This window comes from Thunnus thynnus, chromosome 17, assembly GCF_963924715.1.
Source record: "Thunnus thynnus chromosome 17, fThuThy2.1, whole genome shotgun sequence".
NCBI classification, from domain to species: domain Eukaryota; kingdom Metazoa; phylum Chordata; class Actinopteri; order Scombriformes; family Scombridae; genus Thunnus; species Thunnus thynnus.
In genome coordinates, this window is record NC_089533.1 from 8,838,274 (window position 1) to 8,857,798 (window position 19,525).

Here is a 19,525-nt window from a genome sequence, read left to right on the forward strand (position 1 = left end):
CTTCTTTTAACTGGGAAAGGTGAGGGGGGGGATTCCAGTACCATAAAACACATCAGTTCCCACCAGCACGATGTCATTAATTATTTATTCTTTAATTATTATACTTCCCAGTCTCTGAAATCATGGTCACTTTCTGCATGTACACTCTATTATTAATTTTAAAGAAAAGTAATACTTTATGGAAGAAACAGAGATGTTGGGGAGTGTGTTTAACTGCTGTGAATATTAGACCAGTTCTGGTCCAATATTCAATTTACATAAGTGTGATGTGGAAGCTTGTAGCCTCCAGTGCACAAACACTGAGAACAGACTTTACAGTGAAGTAGGAGACATCTTGTGTCCAGCAGTTAAACTTTCAAAATGAACAATATTTACATATTCATATATTCTGAAATTTGTAATGAGGGAGAAAGAGGAGATGTCATTTTAAGAATTTTAACAAGATAATTGAACTTTTTTTGTGGAAAACATAGACAAAATTATTATTCAAAGTAGAGTATTTTATATTCATCTTCAAATATGTCTGGAGGGGAACTTTAAATCTAACAAATCAAAACCAGTGAATATGAATTTTACTGTCTCTGACAAAACGAATTTGGACACTGCTCTATCAGCTGATAGCCTGGATAGTATTCTCAGGGTAGTATTCTAGGTGACTAACTAAACTACAGTTAATCACCTATTTGGTTCATTAAGTCTGAAACAAACTTGGTCATGTGAGACATAGTGATTGCTTTACAAAATTTTGTACATGTGTAAGGGGAGAAATTTTCTTTATACTTTTACAAATTTGTTGATTGAAATGAGCAAGTTAAAAAACAAACAAACCTATAAATAAAATGAGATAAAACAAGAATCTTAAGCTACCATAAGTAAAAGTACTCACCAGTAGTGTTGCAGTTCCTCACTGTGACCACTAGAGGACAGTAACCGATCATCAACACATTCAGATCAACCAGCATTTCAACCTAGAATACGTTTCAATATGTGAGCACAACTGCAGTTTATGTAAATGTTATTTATTAATATACCTTATCAATTTATTTGGATACTACCTGGTTATATCCCTGGAGTGATGAGTTCTGTATGTAGAGCTACAATTTTGAAAGAAATATTGAAAATGACTGCTCTATGGTTAACTGTGCTAATGCTAATGCTAATTTTCCCTAGCGAAAAACAGGCTTACTTACCGGACGACCAATATTTTACAAGTAACATTCATGAGCTGAAAACACACTGATAGCGACGGCTACCGCTACGCGTATACTCTGTGAATCTCGGGTTACGCCATGGTTACGTTGCCTAACCAACTTCGTCACCGTGGTAACGACTTGTCAATCACAACGTAGCGACGCCCCAAATTATACAGTGCCTTATTGTTTATTTTACTCTAAATGGCGCCCTAATTTACAAAATGAACAGCAGCTGTATTGAAGAGGACTTGAAACGAGCGATTGAGACCATAAACTCATTAGGAAACTGTTTACTGACGTAATAAATCAGGCAGTCGCCCCCTGCTGGCCATTAGAGAGAATGCAGGTTTAAGTCACTTCCGCATTGGCTTCACTTTTCAGACCTGAGCTGCCCTCTTGATTCAGAATCATTACCGCCCTCAAGTGGCCACAATGAGGAACTGCAACGCAACATCGTATCAGGTCAGCGTTAATTCATGGAGAAAAATAGTCAGGAATTTATCATTCTCATTGTTTTCAAGTGGTCGCTGTTTAAGTTTTCGGCTCTACATTCATAAATGGAAATAATACAGATATTTATACTGATTATTATTTCTTACCCTAGAAATATCAAAGATATTCACGTTTACCAGTGTTTTTGAAGACAATATAAATCCATGGACCTTGCAATGCATTCCAAACACCCCTGTAAGAAGTCTCCCTATGTAGATGTAAAAGGCTCATTCTGAGATAACAAAAACACAACAATTCTTATTTTCATATGATTATATACTAATTAAAACGTACTTATGAATATTATATTCCATTTCTGCCAAGTCCGCTCCACTAGATGCCACTAAATTCTACACACTGCACCTTTAATGTATTGCATGTATCTGTACATGATGTGTGTTGTTGTATGTATGTTAAGGCAATGAGTTTACTTGTAGTGAAATGTGCATATAAAGAGAGAGCTGCAACGATGGAGTCATTTTTTAAGAAAAAAAACTTCAAATTCTCCAATTCCAGCTCCTCAAATGTGACTTTTCATCCATTTCTTTAGTCCTCTATAACAGTAAACTGAATATCTTTGGGTTGTGGACTGTTGGTTGGGACAAAACAAGACTTTTGAGGGCATCATCTTGAACTTTGGGAAACAGTGATTGACATGTTTCACAATTTTCTGACATTCTATGGACCAAACAATTAATTGGCTAATCGAGAAAATAATGGACAGTTGCAGCCCTACATATAAATAAAATTGCCTTGCCCTGCCTTACCAAATGTGTGGATAAACTGTGTGCCTTTCCTTGCTAACTGCCATGTGTTACACATTGAGTTACTGGTGAATGTGTACTGTACTATTCTGTCCATCTTTTTATATTGTATGTATGAATTTTATGAGATATTTTGTTTATTTGTTTGTTTGCTTGTTTTTTTTTTTTTTTTGGGGGGGGGGGGGGGGGGGGGGTGTCTGACTCATTTACAGTTCTTTTTTTCTTTCTTTCTTTCTCTCTTCTCAAAGAAACTAATGTGAAAAAGAAACTCAATCTTATAAATACTTGAATAAAATAAAATCTTTGTTAGAGAGGATTGTAGTTACGCAGTGTGACCAGTAGGGAGCGCTGAACACTCTGACAACAATTCTGCGAAGACCCGCCCCTACTCCGCCTCTGATTGGCTGTGACACTGATAGCGAATCTCACAGTTTGACGCGATACTTCCGCTTTGAAAGGTCGGTAGGGAGTCGAGTTGGCTGCCTCAAGCAGCCGAGTCCACAATAAACAGCATAGAGGAAACTACGAAGGAAAGGAAAGAGGAGAGGGAGGAAGGACTCTCCACTTAAATAGTGAGTGAAAACTATTGCTTACGGATAAGATACATTGAAATGAGAAATGGTTTAAACTACTGTAATGTTTATTTTATTATTGTAGTGTCAGTTAAGTATCGAACAACAGGTGCGCTAAGTTACGTTAGCTGTACTGTTAGCCACACTTTATCGCTAAATTGCAAACTGGGATAACATTAGTTTCACTGATATCTGAGTTAGCTAACCAACTACTTGATGTCAGAAAAAGTTAATATCAACATCACTACAGTTAATATTCTGTTTTATATTTTGCTCTTAATGTTAAACTTTAACGTTTGCTCCTCTGACTAGTTAGCACCGTCAACCAATATTGTTTTGCTAACGTAAAACATTTTTTAGCTTAGTAGCTATGTCTACGTTATTGCATTAAGCCATGTTAATAAATTAGTTGGGTCGATGGCCGTATAGCTGTAATAATGGCTTGTCAGTTTGGTTTATTGGTATGACATCTCCAGTTTTGACAGGTGAAGCTATAGCTGTCAGGGAACGTCGCTAAGCTAGTTACCGTAGCCAACGTTACTGTTTGACATGTTAGCTAATCCATTAGATAAATACGAAGTGTTCACACTGGGTAGTTTTGTCAGAGAAACCTGTTTTGTTGTGTTACATCTGTAAATGTGCACTCTGGATTGATGCAGTGAGAGTATTGAGGCTTACTAGAGCTACAGGTCACATGCTACCTCATAATCCACAGATAAGCCTTGTGTAGTCGTTTTACAGTGGGAGGTTATGCTGCTTAGCTTTTAAGTATTCTGAGAAAATCTTCACCTTTTTGGTTTTAAATGATAGCAATTACAGAAACTGCAGACTAACTGCATTGGCTTTTAACCTGTGCTTTCCATCCACAGTAGAAATTGAGTCCATTTAAAAGTCCTCTAGTTATATTGCAATTACACAGCAAACTCTCTTTCAGCGTAACTACATTCCTGCACTGATCATGGGATCAGCATGGGGACAACCTGATATTTTTTTTCTTTTCTCCTTTTGTCACATGCCAACTTCTCACACATGTGCGAAACTAGCGCACAACTGAGGAAGGACTCCCTCATTAGTGACCATAACACTAGTGCGCCATGCAGAGAAAAGTGTTGAATGTAGAACTTCTTTGATCCTTCATATGTTAATAGAATGTACACTGATATACAGTATGTAGTGTGTCTTAACTAAAAGTGATAATCAAGGTTGTGTGTTACTGATGGACAATATCGATGTTTCGCTTCTAGAGGTTCTGGTTGATTTAGGGGTGCTGACATCCTCCAACAACATGGGGGAACTCTTCCGAAGTGAAGAGATGACGCTGGCCCAGCTCTTCCTCCAGTCAGAAGCTGCCTACTGTTGTGTCAGTGAGCTGGGAGAGATTGGGATGGTGCAGTTCCGTGATGTAAGTCAACTTCTGTCCCATCCCGTTATCCTCTGAATCATTATTGCTTTAATATCTACAGACTTCTTTAGGTTTACTGTTTTCTACCATCTCAGACTTGCTTTCCAAGAGGGGTACCTGTAGGTCATTGTCATCTGCTGAGAAAGTGCATGCCTTCTGCATCATGTTAATCATGTGCTCACAGCTGATCCCTCATTCCACGCATGAGAAAGCCCATTCCTGACAATCCCTGAGGGAAGCGTTCTGCTAGAATACAGGATGGGCTTTAACAGAGAAGGTCTTTGCTTCAACAGTGGTATCTTATTCATGTGATCACGTTATACACTGACATCCTCCACCAGTTAAAAACAAATAAAAGATTACAAACGATGATATAGAAAAGAGCTTTATTCACACTTATCACAAAGGTTTATTTACAACCTCTTAAGAATGATGGTAATTGATATATGGCTATGCAGAATTTGAGCTCATAGTTAAATTATTGATATCGTAGCATCTTAGTTTGCTGATCTAAGTGCATGTACTTGGTTTGGTACCCATTCTGGATATTGATGCACAATTCTTGTAATTTCTCATGTAATGTCCCTGCAAACATGACAGTCTATGTTCTGTTGCTTAACCTATGTTTCTTGTTTTTTTTTGTTTTTTCATGCAGTTAAATCCTGATGTGAATGTGTTCCAACGAAAGTTTGTCAATGAAGTACGACGATGTGAAGAGATGGATCGCAAACTAAGTAAGTGAGCTTAAATATTTCTTGCCAGGGCTGGGAGTAGTTGTACACTAGTTACATGAAAATAAAACTATTCCTTATCTCTCGCAGGGTTTGTGGAGAAAGAGATTAAGAAGGCCAACATCCCGATAGTTGACACAGGAGAGAACCCTGAAGTCCCTTTCCCAAGGGACATGATCGACTTGGAGGTGACTTCTCTCTCTTAAAGATTAAAAGTGAGCTCTATTATTTGCTGCTTCCCTGAGCTGACCGCTCTGTTTGTCTCCCTGCAGGCCACATTTGAGAAGCTTGAGAATGAGCTGAAAGAAATAAACACCAACCAAGAAGCCCTAAAGAAGAACTTCCTGGAACTGACTGAGCTCAAGCACATACTGCGCCGCACGCAACAGTTTTTTGATGAGGTCAGCTTGATTGTGCACGCAGGCCTTGCAAAACAATGTGCTTAGGTTTTTCGTTTAACTAGTATTGCAGGGACCTTAAAGAGAAGTGGGACTGTAACTGTTAATGTCTATGGTTGTGACATCTGAAACCACTAAATACAGTTTGAGGGGCAAATGAACTATATAATACTAATATTTATTGATAGACCATCTAATTCATTAATATATTTATTGTGATGTGGGCAAGATAAAACGTTTCAGTCTAGACTCAGTGTAGTGGTGTTATACAGACTCTGCTGAAAAGCTTTCTGTGTGGATTTTACACACACACACAAACACACACACATACACAAAGGAGTGCTTATTGCAGCTTGATTTGGCAAAAGGTGTTTCCACTCGTGACCGTTTATAGTTGCTCACATGGCCTTGGCACATTTACACCAGCTATTCACATTAGTCAATATGCTGTGATGTTACTGCTGTATAATACTTTGCACAGAGTCAGTTGTGCACACACTGTTCATCTGCCAGAGCAAATTCCTTGCCTGTCGACCTTTGCCCAACATCAATTCCACTTCATTGCCTTCACAAGCAAAACTGGGTTGACTTCCGATGTTTAGTCATCTTTAACAAGTTGTTATGAGTTTTGATTGAGGTGAATTATTTAGCAGAACATGTAGCTGGTCAGTCATTAACTAGTGAAAGTCACTGTCTATGTTGGAAATAATCCCTGGCTCTTGCTCTTTTTGTCTTCTGTCCAATTGTCACAACATTCATGTAAATAACAGCAATGTTTACAAGTATGCGTGTCTGGTAATTTAGTGGCAATAAATGATTATGTTGCTATTGTAGCTGATGATTTGTAAAATGACTCTCATGCAGATGGAGGACCCCAGTTTATTGGAGGAGTCATCCACCCTTCTGGACCCCAATGAGGTTAATCGAGGGGCTCCTCTCAGACTGGGGTGAGTCTGTTTTTTGTGGTTGTCCCTAATTTAAAAGGATTAAGCCTTTCTTGTAGATTTCCATTCTGTGCACTTCAGCCATCTGTGTCTGAAACCGGAGTGTTACAACTAGCCAATCACCTCCCACACACCAGCTCAGGCTGCCCAGCTTAGTCAGGCAACAGAGGTCATCTGAAACGGAAATCCTTTCAGAATCCACATTCACAAGTGTAAATCCTACTAGTGTAGATATTTCACTTCATGTTATCACCATGATCAGCTCTTCTTTAAGACAGAACCAAAGAATAATGTCATTCATTATTAGACAGACAATATACAGCAAATTTGTGTTGTTGACTAATTACATGAAGATAATCTAAGCTGTCTTTAAACATTATGGAATGTACATTTTTTATAAAGTTTTTTTGTATTTCATATGATATTTTATTGGGTGAAGATTGAAGTTGCTTAGCGTTCACATAAAGACCATCCCAGTTGTTCAGGTAGAAAAAATGACCGAGGCTTTACATAGTAATTGTTATGTTGTTGAGGCTATGAGTGACAATTGTGACATTGTAGTTCCTAATTTTTGTTTGTCATCAAGTTCTCAAAGGCATTTCTTAAGATGTTTCGTCACCAACAGTTACAGAATTTGTCCCTCTGTTATAGATTTGTGGCTGGAGTTATTGGAAGGGAACGTATCCCCACGTTTGAGAGGATGCTGTGGAGAGTTTGCAGAGGAAATGTGTTCCTGAGGCAGGCAGACATTGAAGATCCTCTGGAGGACCCTGCCACGGTCAGTACTGTAAACCCAACTAATAATCAGTGGTCTCTAAAAAAAACTTTTAAACTAATTGTTTAACACTTAGAACAAGTGGAGTACAGAAATATACTGACCAAAGTCTTGACTGTATAATGTTTCCACAGGGGGACCAGGTCCACAAGTCTGTCTTCATCATTTTCTTCCAAGGAGACCAGCTTAAGAACAGAGTCAAGAAGATCTGTGAGGGGTAAGTGACTGGCCAATATTTGTATGATTTCTGATGTGTTTTTGGCCAACAGATACTTATCTGTGTTTCTTCATCTGTCCTCAGGTTCAGAGCAACGTTGTACCCGTGTCCAGAAACACCTCAGGAGAGGAAAGAGATGCTAGCAGGGGTGAATGCTCGCATTGATGACCTACAAATGGTAAATACGTTGACAGAGAAAGCACCTACATTCGGTTGACTCATTAACACTGGCTCACACCAGCTAGTTCCCCTTTTTGTGTCTGCCTGGTCAGCAAATTTCTTTTCATTGGAAAGTGTTGGTAAAGAAATTTTCATAAGTCATTAGGTCAGTTAAAGGACGGTAACACATCTGTTCTATACAGTTTATTCTCAGCTTCCAACTTTGCCTCCAAGTCTGATATTTTGTAAGCAGTAGAGATCTAAGTTCCTTTCAGCTCATAGAAAATGTTACATACGTTGGCCACTGATCTAATTCAAAGATGGAAGTGGGAGAAGGATACTTAAAAGATGTCACAAAAGATGGTCTGCAATCCTAACTGTACTGTAAGTGACCCATGATGTAGGATAGGGAGATTAGTTGAAATGCTATTGGATCTTTGTACAGAGACTGTACAACACAATGACTGTTGTCATTGTGTCTGCCATGTTGCATTCTTCCTCAGTGACTTGTTATCTAGTGCAAAGTAGAGAGGCCCCAGGGAATCCTCCTTTCCTTTTGTTTCTTTTGCAAATGAGAACCCTCCTGTATCTTTATCATGTAATGATACACCTGTTCATGGGAGTGTTTTACATCATTTTGCACAGACTTGCATGTCATAGAGCTCAACTTTGCTATACTTCTATGTGAGTCTTTCACATACTACTTCACCTTTTGTTCAAGATAGATGTGCTCAAATATTGGAGGATCATTGACAGTTACAGCACAAGACAGATACTTCATTCTTGGCATGCATCCTGTCCGACAATTCGATTGATGTCCTCTCACAGCTGTATATACTTGGGAATGTGGGTGCTTGTTGCTACGTGGGCATGAGAGCTGGATGGCATGGATGAGGAAGAATGTCAAGCTATTTGAGTAGCAATCAGCTGCATGTGGACCATTAAGCCTCTCAACAGCAGGCAAGACTTTTTCTATAGGCAGACAGCATAGAGCTTATATATCCTGCTATTTGCTGATCATGGGAGTTGGCTTTAAATGTGAGTCATACAGCAGCACACTTGAGACTATCCTATATCTCTTATGGGAGAACCTAATGGATTAGACAGCCTGCTCCCTTCCATATATGACTCAACTGATCACGCCAGTAAATTTAAACCCTCTATGAATATAAATGTATGTCTGATTAAATGTTGCTGTTTTTAGTGTCCCGTTATGACATTATGAGTCTTCTGATCCATTATCATTCACGTGGCTGTGAAGTAATTTTGATATGATTTATAATACATGTAATTTGAACATGCTGATTTCTTTCATACCTTTTTTCAATATCATTTTGGGTGATGATTACTATACACTGGACATTGTAAGTTTGTCATTTCCTATTTTAAGAAATGGATCTACATTTTGTCGCTTATAGTTCTAGGAAAGCACAGGGTGATCCAATATGGTAGGAGTGGGTATTGACTAGGGATGTCAATAGTTAACCGTTAATCAGTGAACCACCTAGAATATTTTTGACCAGTTATGCATGTCGGTCTATAGGTTTTGCACACACAGTCCGTCAACGGCTAGACAATTACATGTTCACAACGTCAGATATTCTTTTTCAATAGATAAAGTACTGGTGTAAAACGACTTCTACACGGAGGGTTGCATTATGGGTTGTTTGTAGCATTAATGTTGCAAGGCTGGCGAGTGTCTTAAAGTCTTTATACTGAGTGTGTTAGTCAGTCAGCCCTAAAAGTGTTTTGTCAGTCCAATTTAACCTGCAGGAGTTTCTGAAGGCTTGTGTAATGTGTTTTTCTGCCACGGAGGATATAGATTCATTACAAGTGAAAGCGAGTCCAAAGCATCTTCCATTGTCTCTACTGCAGAAACCGAATATGTCAAGCTGCCAAATACCACTGTCACAGATGACAAGGAGCAAAATGAACTGAAACTGTGTTGACTATCACATGGAGCATTTGTGGTGTAACCTTTCAGCTCAGGGACTGTTGCTGTGATGATTAGGTTAATCAGTTTACCTTGCAGGGATTTGACCACCTCTACTCTTGTCTGCCCCTAAAGGTGCTGAACCAGACAGAGGATCATAGGCAGAGGGTCCTGCAGGCTGCAGCCAAGACAGTCAGAGTGTGGTTCATCAAGGTGAGGAAGATGAAGGCCATCTACCACACCCTAAACCTCTGCAACATTGATGTCACTCAGAAGTGTCTGATCGCCGAGGTGTGGTGTCCTGTCTCTGACCTGGACTCCATCCAGTTTGCCCTGCGAAGGGGGACGGTGAGTAACTGAACACCAAGCACTATATGTTTAATGGAAACTATCCACCATTTAGTGGGGTTACTTCACATCTCAAAGACACAGACACACATCTTTTATTTTTAGAAAGTGGACTTTGGTTCAAGTTTACCTCGTTATATGTTGAATGTAGCAGAACCAGTTTGAAACTAACTAGGTCAGTGTAAACAGGATGTTCAGCCAGCAGCATACTTAAGCTTTTGTTTGTACTTAAGGTCAGTATATATTCTTCACAACTTAAATTATATTTATTTACTTGTGTCTACATGAATTGGAGGAGCTAATAAGTTATGGCGGGGGCAGACACCACTTGCAAGTTCTTCCAGATAAGAAGTAAACAGTTGTTCGAAAAGTTGTATAAACGTTTGAAAAAAACAAAACAGGCTACTGTGGGTGTAAAAAGGGGGGTAGTTGAGGATGTATGACACCATTTATAAGTTAAGCTAGCCAGGTGCACACACTTCATACACAGCTCAGAGCAGTGGTGGGCATCAGATTTACTGAGAAAGCAGCAGATACCTCTCATGTCTTCTCAGTTAGAAAGAGTTTCAACTTTCAGTGAAAGTAAATAAATTTGTGGCATAATCTTGTGTGCACTTCAGGAGAAGAGCGGCTCCACTGTGCCTTCCATTCTCAACAGAATGCAGACCAAGCAGACCCCACCCACCTATAACAAGACAAACAAGTTCACCTCAGGCTTTCAAAACATTGTGGATGCTTATGGGATCGGCAGCTACCGTGAGATTAATCCAGGTAAACATGTGTCACACCCTTATTTTTTTGTACTACCCTAAAAGTCTGACGTGTGTCTGTCTTACCTAGACCATCAGTTTTGACCTTTATCTTCAAAGCCAACTGAACGTTTTCCTAAAAACATCTATCTACCCAGCTGTGGCTTTGCTTCAGCTGCAGCATCTGCGTCATCATCCATTATCACCTTGTTGAGACATGCTGTGTATCATGACGTTGTTTCACGCATGTGTCGTTTCCCCTGCCTCACCACACTCCCCTCATATGATGCCTGCCTCCTTGTCTCCAGCTCCATACACCATCATCACCTTCCCCTTCCTATTTGCGGTTATGTTTGGTGACCTGGGCCACGGGATGCTCATGACCTGCGCTGCTCTATACCTTGTGCTGAGAGAGAGCAGGCTGATGGCCCAGAAGAACGATAATGAGGTACGGATCCCATCATGACCATCTCACCAGCCCTAGACATTCCTTACATGTGACACATACCAGCCCCTAAGCTACACATGACTTGCTGCCATGGATTTAGTTTATACTTGAGATTTTAATGTAATTTTTAATGTTTCGCGACAGATGTTCAGCATGGTGTTTGCAGGACGCTACATAATCCTGCTGATGGGAATCTTCTCAGTCTATACGGGCATCATTTACAACGACTGTTTCTCCAAGTCCCTCAATCTGTTCGGCTCCGGCTGGAGCGTCAGGCCGATGTTTGACGCTCGAGTGGGAGGCAACTGGACGTAAGTGTCTTTGGTAATCACTGACCGACTGGAGCTTTAACCCAGTGACTGCTGTAGTAACTCAAGTCTGAAAACTGATCTGTGTTCTCTTCCTGTTCAGGTTCGAAACACTCGATGGGAATAAAATTTTGCAGTTGGACCCAGCAATAGATGGAGTTTTCAATGGGCCGTATCCTATTGGCATTGATCCGGTGATTACTTTTCTTTCACATCTGTGGTCTCATAATTCTGACAAGTAAAAATTTGCTTAGTTGCTAATGATAACATTCTTTCAAGCTGTGTCTGGCAAATTATTATATATCTGTTGAAAATAAATGATCAATAATGACTCATTGCTAAAAATCTATCAATGAATAGTAGCAGTGGTAACATAAACTTGCACTTCAACATTAATTATCAAAGTGTAATGTTAAAAATATCAGATTTTTGCAACCGTTTTTGACCATATTGTCTCTTAGATATGGAACATTGCCACCAACAAGCTGACATTCCTGAACTCCTTCAAGATGAAGATGTCTGTTATCCTGGGAGTCATCCACATGTTGTTTGGAGTCACTCTCAGTCTCTTCAACCACTTGTGAGATTTTTTTTCATCTCTATTTATGCCGCCACACTTCTCGTTGTATTTCTTTCTCTTTGAATTTGTATGTGATTGTGACAAATTGGCTGTTTGTGTTTCTCATCAGGTATTTCAAGAAGCCACTAAATATCTATTTGGGATTTATCCCAGAGATTATCTTCATGTCCAGTCTGTTTGGCTACCTAGTCCTTCTAATCTTCTATAAGTGGGTGTCATACGATGCACGCACCTCTAAGGATGCGCCTAGTCTCCTCATTGCCTTCATCAACATGTTCCTCTTCAACTACAATGACCCCAGTAACAAACCTCTCTACAGAGGACAGGTCAGATACACATTTTAGTTCTACATGTCATCTCTTTGTCCCTAAATGAACCTCTGCAAGCTAATTGTCCTTTTATTGTGTTTTTTTTTTCCTTGTCTTGTTCTTCTTCCCTGAATATGTAGATGGGCTTACAATCACTCTTGGTGGTCATCGCCTTGGCATGTGTTCCTTGTATGTTAATAGTGAAAACTCTGGTTCTGCGGAGACAGTATTTGTGGCGGAAAAACCTGGTAAGATAAAGCCTGCAAGTGCCATCAATAATTGTACTGTAGCTATAAATACAATAAGTGATTATTAATTCCAGTGATTTTGTTATTTTAACCCATCTCTTTTGATAGGGCACAGCAAACTTTGGAGGGATTAGGGTGGGCAACGGACCCACTGAGGATGAGGCAGAAATCATCCAGCATGACCAGCTCTCACAGCACTCTGAGGAGGAGCCTGAGGTAAAAGAGAAACGTCCACGTCAACAACGTTGTCCTCTACCTGACTGTGTTTTATTCCCATTACTTACAAAGCTAGAGTAACGGCAGGCCAGCGGTTTGGTGAGAGAGGAGAAGGGAAAACGGGTTATATGATCTACTCACATCTTTTTAATAATTTAGTCATTTAGACACAGTTGTAAAGAGAAACCAATACCTGTATGTTTCCACTCCTCCTGTGCCGCTGACACACATCAATTATGTATGAATGTCCGGTCTGGTACAAAAGGTTTACAAGCGCCAATGTGTGTTAAATTTCTAAATTATTATTCCACCCTTAGATTATTATAAATGCAATTCAGAGATTAAATTAAGAAACATCATTTACCTGTTTACTTTGTAGCACAGTTCTGTGCTTCATATACCATCCACTTTTGTGTGCAGTTCCTTGTTTCACTTCTTGTGAACTTCAAACTAGTCATGTTTTTTTTTTTTTCAATAAATCATGCAGAGCTTTAATACTACCAGGAAGCAGATGCTGAGTTGTTTTACATTAAACTGATTAAATCCCCCAATTGAATTCTGAAATGTCTTGACTGTACTTCTGAGCAGAATGTTGTCATCATCTAATGTTCATCTTTATTTCCTTTTTTAAGCAAGTAACTGATTTCTTTCATTACTTTTCCTGTTTACTGATGTCTGTCTGTCCATCTATATATGTGTGTGTGTGTTGTCAATAACCAAGCGTTGCCTTTTGTCACCTGCTTTCAAGGCCTGCGAGGAGGAAGAGGTAGGACAGGAGATCATACTGCACCTCCACCCTGCAATCTATCCCTCCCTGTGCATGTCTTAGCAATCCTTTCTCTTTCCGCCCCTCAGCTTTGTTGACTGTGGATGCTGTCAACCTATTCCTGCTGCTCTTAGCCGTGTCTGTGTTGTGCGTATGTATGTGTTAGTCTGTGTGTGTGTGTGTGTGTGTGTGTGGTCGGTGTCTTTTTTGAAACATGGGTTGCAGGGATTCCTCAAGCAGGGGGCGCAGCATCTTGTTGGCCAGTGCTTCCTTACAGTTGCAGTGATGTGCATGAGGCATCAGCAGCACAACTGATTTTTATGGGTTCACAGCGTCCTAAGACAACAATGCCTCTTCTAATCTTGAGGGTGTGCTGCTCTACAAATGGCTTTCCTTTTAATTACCCGAATGATCATGCACACACAATGAACCAGACTCCTCCTATGTGGACTTCAGGACCTGTCGTAGAGCTGTTGTTTTCTAGAGTTCCATATTGACATGCAGTTACATTTCAATGTCATGTCTCTGTCCCACAGTTTAACTTTTCAGACGTGGCAGTGCACCAGGCGATCCACACCATAGAGTACTGCCTGGGTTGTATCTCCAACACTGCTTCCTATCTGAGGCTTTGGGCCCTCAGTCTGGCTCATGCACGTAAGTTACACAATGCATTTTTTCCTCCCTTTATCCCCAAGGTTTGACCATAAATTAACGGACATATTTAGTAAGATGAATGGACACCTTCCTCATCACTGCAGTAAAATCTGTGTGCTTCCTCCGTTCTATGCACAGAGTTGTCAGAGGTGCTGTGGTCCATGGTGATGCACATCGGCCTTTCCACAAGCAGCCTCGGAGGGTTCTTCCTCCTGTCCATAGTCTTTTTCTTCTTCGCTGTTCTCACAGTGGCAATTCTTCTCATTATGGAAGGTCTGTCAGCCTTCCTGCACGCGTTGCGACTGCACTGGTAAGTTGTGTAACGTGTTCGTTTTGTTGCATTTGTTTTAGTGTGTGTCGCTTCCTGTCTTTGTCACCTCGATATTAACATTGGCCACACTCTCGTGTATTACCTGTCATAGACACGCGTGCAGGCAGACGCACAAAACCAATAGTGAAGAAAAAGGAAGTGCAGCATACCACATACAGAAACATCTTAAGTCTGACTGATGAAGGCTGTTTTAGTTTTGCTACTTAAGATACAAGCAATGGTATCACAGGTGTCTACATTTTTGTGTGTATACAGAGGGGTGAACTACATCAACACATGTACAACATAATGCACATGGCACTATAATATTCAGTTTTTATCGGTTTGAAAGGGGTGTTGATTGGATAATGTGATTGAATTACATTATAAAGAACATATAAGACATAATAACATAATTATTAACACTAACCTAGTTCCCATACATCGAATTTGCTATTTTAAAAGAAGTAGTCAGGGAATGCCAAATGACTACAAGCACTGTAAACTACAGTGCTATAGCTCCATCTGCAGGTTAGAGCTTTTCTCCAACCTCTCTGGTTTTCAGTGGACCATCTCAGGTTGCACACAAACAGTCTGTGAGTAATTTAATACAGCAGGTCACCATATCAGTCTGTCTTTCAGGGCAAAGAACCAGGACCAGCTTCTTGCATTTAAAAGGGGGCAAATGAATAAGTGTCACAGTTTGTCCTGAAGTTGTAGATCAAGTGTTGCTGACATTTATTTAGGGAAAAGTAAACAAATAAAATTAAAAAATTGGTCCGTTTGAACACAAGTCAGGAGTGTAAAAAGGGCGTCAGGGAGAGGAATTTGTCTTTTTTTAACAAACATGGCATCAGATATTATCAGTGTTTGTAGTAAAAGACCTACTATACTGAAAATATTATAAACTAATAATAATAAACAGTCTAAAAATCAATTTGCATATATTCTAGGCATGCAGCCCAGAATAAAAATGTTTAAAAGTACTTCCAGTGTTTTATTGAAAAGTTCAAATTTTTGTGTCTAGTAGGGGTCACTGCAATGCCGTTATCAGTCAGAGCAAGGGTGTATCTGCAAGTCAACCTGGGTGTGTCCCAATTAGAAGTTAACAGATTGTGGCTTCCCATCTCCCGCTCTCTTTCCTGGCTCGTAGCCTGGAACATGTCTGGCTCTTGTCAGCGTTGTGCTTTCCATTTAATGCCGCGTGTGTGCATGGTGTGCAGAACAGTCTGTGGAATGGCACGGACACGCCTTTGTTGTCTCCTCATTAGTGTCTTTGTCTGGCTGTGCTGAATGTCATCCTGGTTTTATAATCCACTGGCACATTTACAGAGCACGCCTACGTTGTAGTCGGGTCTCCTCTGTAAACTGTCCTTTTTGCACAAGAACACTCGGTGAGTCAACTCTCACTAAACGGCCTTCGGGGACGATCAATTTTGAACACAGAGAAGCGAATGATAAAAACAACAATCATAAAATTTCCAGTGATTGCATCAGAAAGAAAAAGTTTTCTGATATATGTAGAAAAATGTCCCGAGTTGGTGTTTGTATTTTAAAAAGAATAAAAATATATCTCTGAAATTAAAACAAATGTAGCCTGTGAAATTCTAGGATAATCAGTACAGACAAGACTGCTGGTATGCATTTTGAATTTTCTTTTAACTCTGATCAGCCCAAGACACAGAGGACGTACGTCGGAGCGTTTTTGAAAGAAAAAGTGATGTACAGTAATTTTTTAAAATGAGAATCCCCCCCTCGTCTACTCTCCTACACCAGACAGACTGATGGAATGGCAAGTATTTGCGACTCCTCAGTTAAAAGGTCATCCGGCTGTCACTTAGCATTGGCCTTTTTTAAAAATAGAGCCTGATCATTTACCAGAAGGGAAGAGGCTTAGATGTCTGGGACCCAGGACCAGTTCCAGGAGCAGGGATGTAGACATGAGCGGGTGCAGGTGGACTCTGTTACAGAGGAAGACTGTGAAATAGAGAGCAGAGGTCATCATCAGCCAGCCGCAACTGCTCCGCTCAGCATTACCCAAGCCTGCCTGTCATCACAGTATGTGTCTGTGTTGTTGTGAAAGAGGCGTCCTGATCATTGTTGATTGCATCTTTTATTTCCTTTACAGGGTTGAGTTCCAAAACAAGTTTTACTCGGGCCAGGGCTTCAAGTTCCTCCCTTTCACATTTGAAAGCATCTTGGATGGGAGGTTTGAAGACTGAGATCTGACTACTCTTCTTCTTCTTCTTCTATTAAAGTCACTTATTTCTTGAGAATCAGTGTGGTGATGAATAGTGATTTTTTTTGTTGTTGTTGTTGTTGACCTCTGTCAAAATGCCATTTTGTTTTAAACTTCTCACCATTTTAAGAATCAGTATCTAAATCTGGCACATCTACTCAGAAATTACTACTCATTCCTCAGAAAAATAGCATTATCTGTAATCTGTTATATGTCTCGTCTTAGTGAAGTCTTTTTGTTTTACCTGTGTTTTATTTAGTTTAATATTATTTATGCAAATTTGTCCTTTTATAAAAACCTGCATTTTTTTTCATTTGTGGGAGTGTTGCACTGCAGATCATTATAAATTAGATCTACTTACATGTTGACAGATGCTTATTCAGAGTAAAGTGGCTTAAGTTACACACAGGAGCAAACATTGTATTTAACTTTCTTTATATCTCCTCCACATTGTTGTATCCAGGTCGTCTCTTTCTCTCTGTATCGGCATTGTTATTCAATCGACATCTTCGTGCGCAGTTCAGTTCATCTGTTCGGTTTCAGAAACGCACTGCACATGCAGACACTGCTATTAGACTGCATACTGACCTCGCACACAGAGCTGTAAAGGTCCAAAGGGAATACAGTTAAACAGTTCTTTGGAAATTAAGATGAACTGACTGTTTAATCCTGTGTTGTGCTCTAACATTGCCATAGATGCTCTTTGTGTTTATTGATCTGTTTCTTATGGATATACATGGATAGAATGAAGGGGAATCTGTAGATGGATGTAAAGGTGGATGTTCTCTAATAATCCAACATACTAAAAATGATTTGACAGTATCAGTCTTTCATATTTTTGTTGTTCCATATGCTGGTTTCACTTGTTGTTTAAAATGTTAAATGTGACATTTAGAAGGGAGTACGACAGGCGTACAGAAGACTTGCTCATAGAGAATTCCTCTAAAATTGTGAAGCACCAACATTGATTGTGCATCTCGGTGTCAATAAAGTGGAAAGAACTGGTTTAACTTTTGTTTTTGGATTTTTTTTTTGTTTGTTTCTGTCATGGAATTTATTTTCCAAAATAGGAGATGTTTGATTAAAAAGTATGATGTTTATATACAAATCTGCAGGGCTGGACATATATGTAACATATATATATATATATATATACAGTGGTGTTCATTATTAGGTAAATCTCAATATTATGCATTACATTTTTAAAGCTCAATATTAAACATAGTTGGGGGCAGGATTTTGGCCTTCACTTATTTTAGATGATCATACTTGGCACCAAAGTTTTGTATAATGCCAAAAAAGTCACCTGAAACACAATATAAGATGATTGATACATAGTTAATATGATGATTCATGTTCCAGATGTGCCAAAAACAACTTGTTTTCATCTAATGTGTTCATCAACCTTCTTGTCATCTATTCAAATAGAGAATGAAAAATTGTGTGGCATTAAAATAGTTAAGGATCCATGGAGAGGTTTTTTTTTATTTATTGATCGTGTGTTTGGTCGTGCGTGTATCTTTTCGCAGCTAATCTCACAGACTACTGGACCTATCAGCCTAATTTTTTTTTTTTTTTTTGCACATTTATGATTGTATGCTCAGGGATCTCTCGTGGTTGCAGTAATTCACACTTGTTGAAAAACCTATTTTATAACATGTTTTATACCGCCATTGACTGCTGACTCCTCACTCCTCTTAACGGGCCGGTGGGGGACGCAAGTGATCAATAACTGCGGCAAAAGTCATTTCTGTCTATCGGCTAGGCTAAAAACAAATCTGTTGCAGGCCACGTCTCGGCCTTTGTCGTAGCTAACAAGCCGACATCCATAGAAAAGTTTAGTCTCATCTTGAACCGGAGTATCTGCAGATTCACCCCATAATTGATATGTTATAGTCTACTAAAGTTAAGCACGATACAAGATGAATAAATCCCAGTTTTTGTTAGCGTTGCCGTCATCTTGACTGTAAGGGAGCCGGGAGGGACAATTGAGCGAGATATCTCTCTCTCTTCTTAGTTTCTTAATTTCTCTTCTTAGGTAGGTAGGGAGAAGTTTTAATATGTGTGGTGTGTTACAACAAAATGTTCTAAATAAGTATAGAGAAGTTTGGACTTATTGTACCGTTTATTTTTTCCGTATTAAGTTTAAGTGAACACAGCAGGACTCTCACTTACAATACCAGTATACTACTCTATGCATCTTAAAGAAAACTGAGACTATACTTGGCAACAGACACACCTGGTGGAAACCTGCACTCTACCAAGTGCACTCTTCTAGTTTTTGTTTGTTTCGTATATATGTGTACAGGCTGTTACAGCAGTACATGTGTTTGTGTACTGAATGTTGCTTTCCTGACATAGTGGAAGAAAAGAAAAGTACCTCATTAACATAGTGCAATAAATCACTCAAGGCTGTAATGATACTGAGTAAACTCATATCTCTGTACATATAATAGTGGCTCCAGAAACTGTAGTGTTTCATTCTGCTAGCACTCCTCTTGGTGGTGCTATTGAACAGGCTGTGCAGTTACAGCAGTCCCTGAGAAATAAGAGTTTTGTTTTTCCCACTGTACTGCATATTAGAAGTTTTTATAAAAGCACCTACAGTAGTCTGTGACAGATTCATTATTTTGATTACCTGCTCCACTGCTGAACTTTGTGCCTGAAACAGGAAACCAGAGATTTATTTGGCAAACTAAAATGAAATTACCCGCAAGAACATTGAATGCATAGGAAACTGATGTACACTTGCGTGTTCTGTGCATAATGGG

At 39.5% G+C, this 19,525-nt stretch overlaps 1 protein-coding gene across 2 annotated transcripts; it reads left to right on the plus strand.

Moving 5' to 3' along the window:
* The first annotated feature begins 2,874 nt into the window (after window positions 1-2,874).
* On the plus strand, window positions 2,875-17,764 carry atp6v0a1a (ATPase H+ transporting V0 subunit a1a). 2 transcript variants are annotated; one of them, XM_067615755.1, is made up of 22 exons: window positions 2,875-3,021; window positions 4,266-4,423; window positions 5,079-5,157; window positions 5,245-5,342; window positions 5,427-5,555; window positions 6,417-6,499; window positions 7,148-7,274; window positions 7,406-7,488; window positions 7,573-7,666; window positions 9,716-9,928; window positions 10,549-10,699; window positions 10,986-11,125; window positions 11,270-11,436; window positions 11,537-11,627; window positions 11,895-12,013; window positions 12,123-12,339; window positions 12,462-12,569; window positions 12,678-12,785; window positions 13,507-13,551; window positions 14,088-14,205; window positions 14,344-14,515; window positions 16,644-17,764. In XM_067615755.1, the coding sequence occupies exons 2-22, from the start codon at window positions 4,307-4,309 to the stop codon at window positions 16,735-16,737; spliced, it is 2,553 nt and encodes an 850-aa protein (XP_067471856.1). In that variant the 5' UTR covers window positions 2,875-3,021; window positions 4,266-4,306; the 3' UTR covers window positions 16,738-17,764. The 2 variants fall into 2 exon arrangements, with proteins under 2 accessions (XP_067471856.1, XP_067471855.1); XM_067615754.1 differs by lacking the exon at window positions 13,507-13,551.
* Window positions 17,765-19,525: the final 1,761 nt, after the last annotated feature.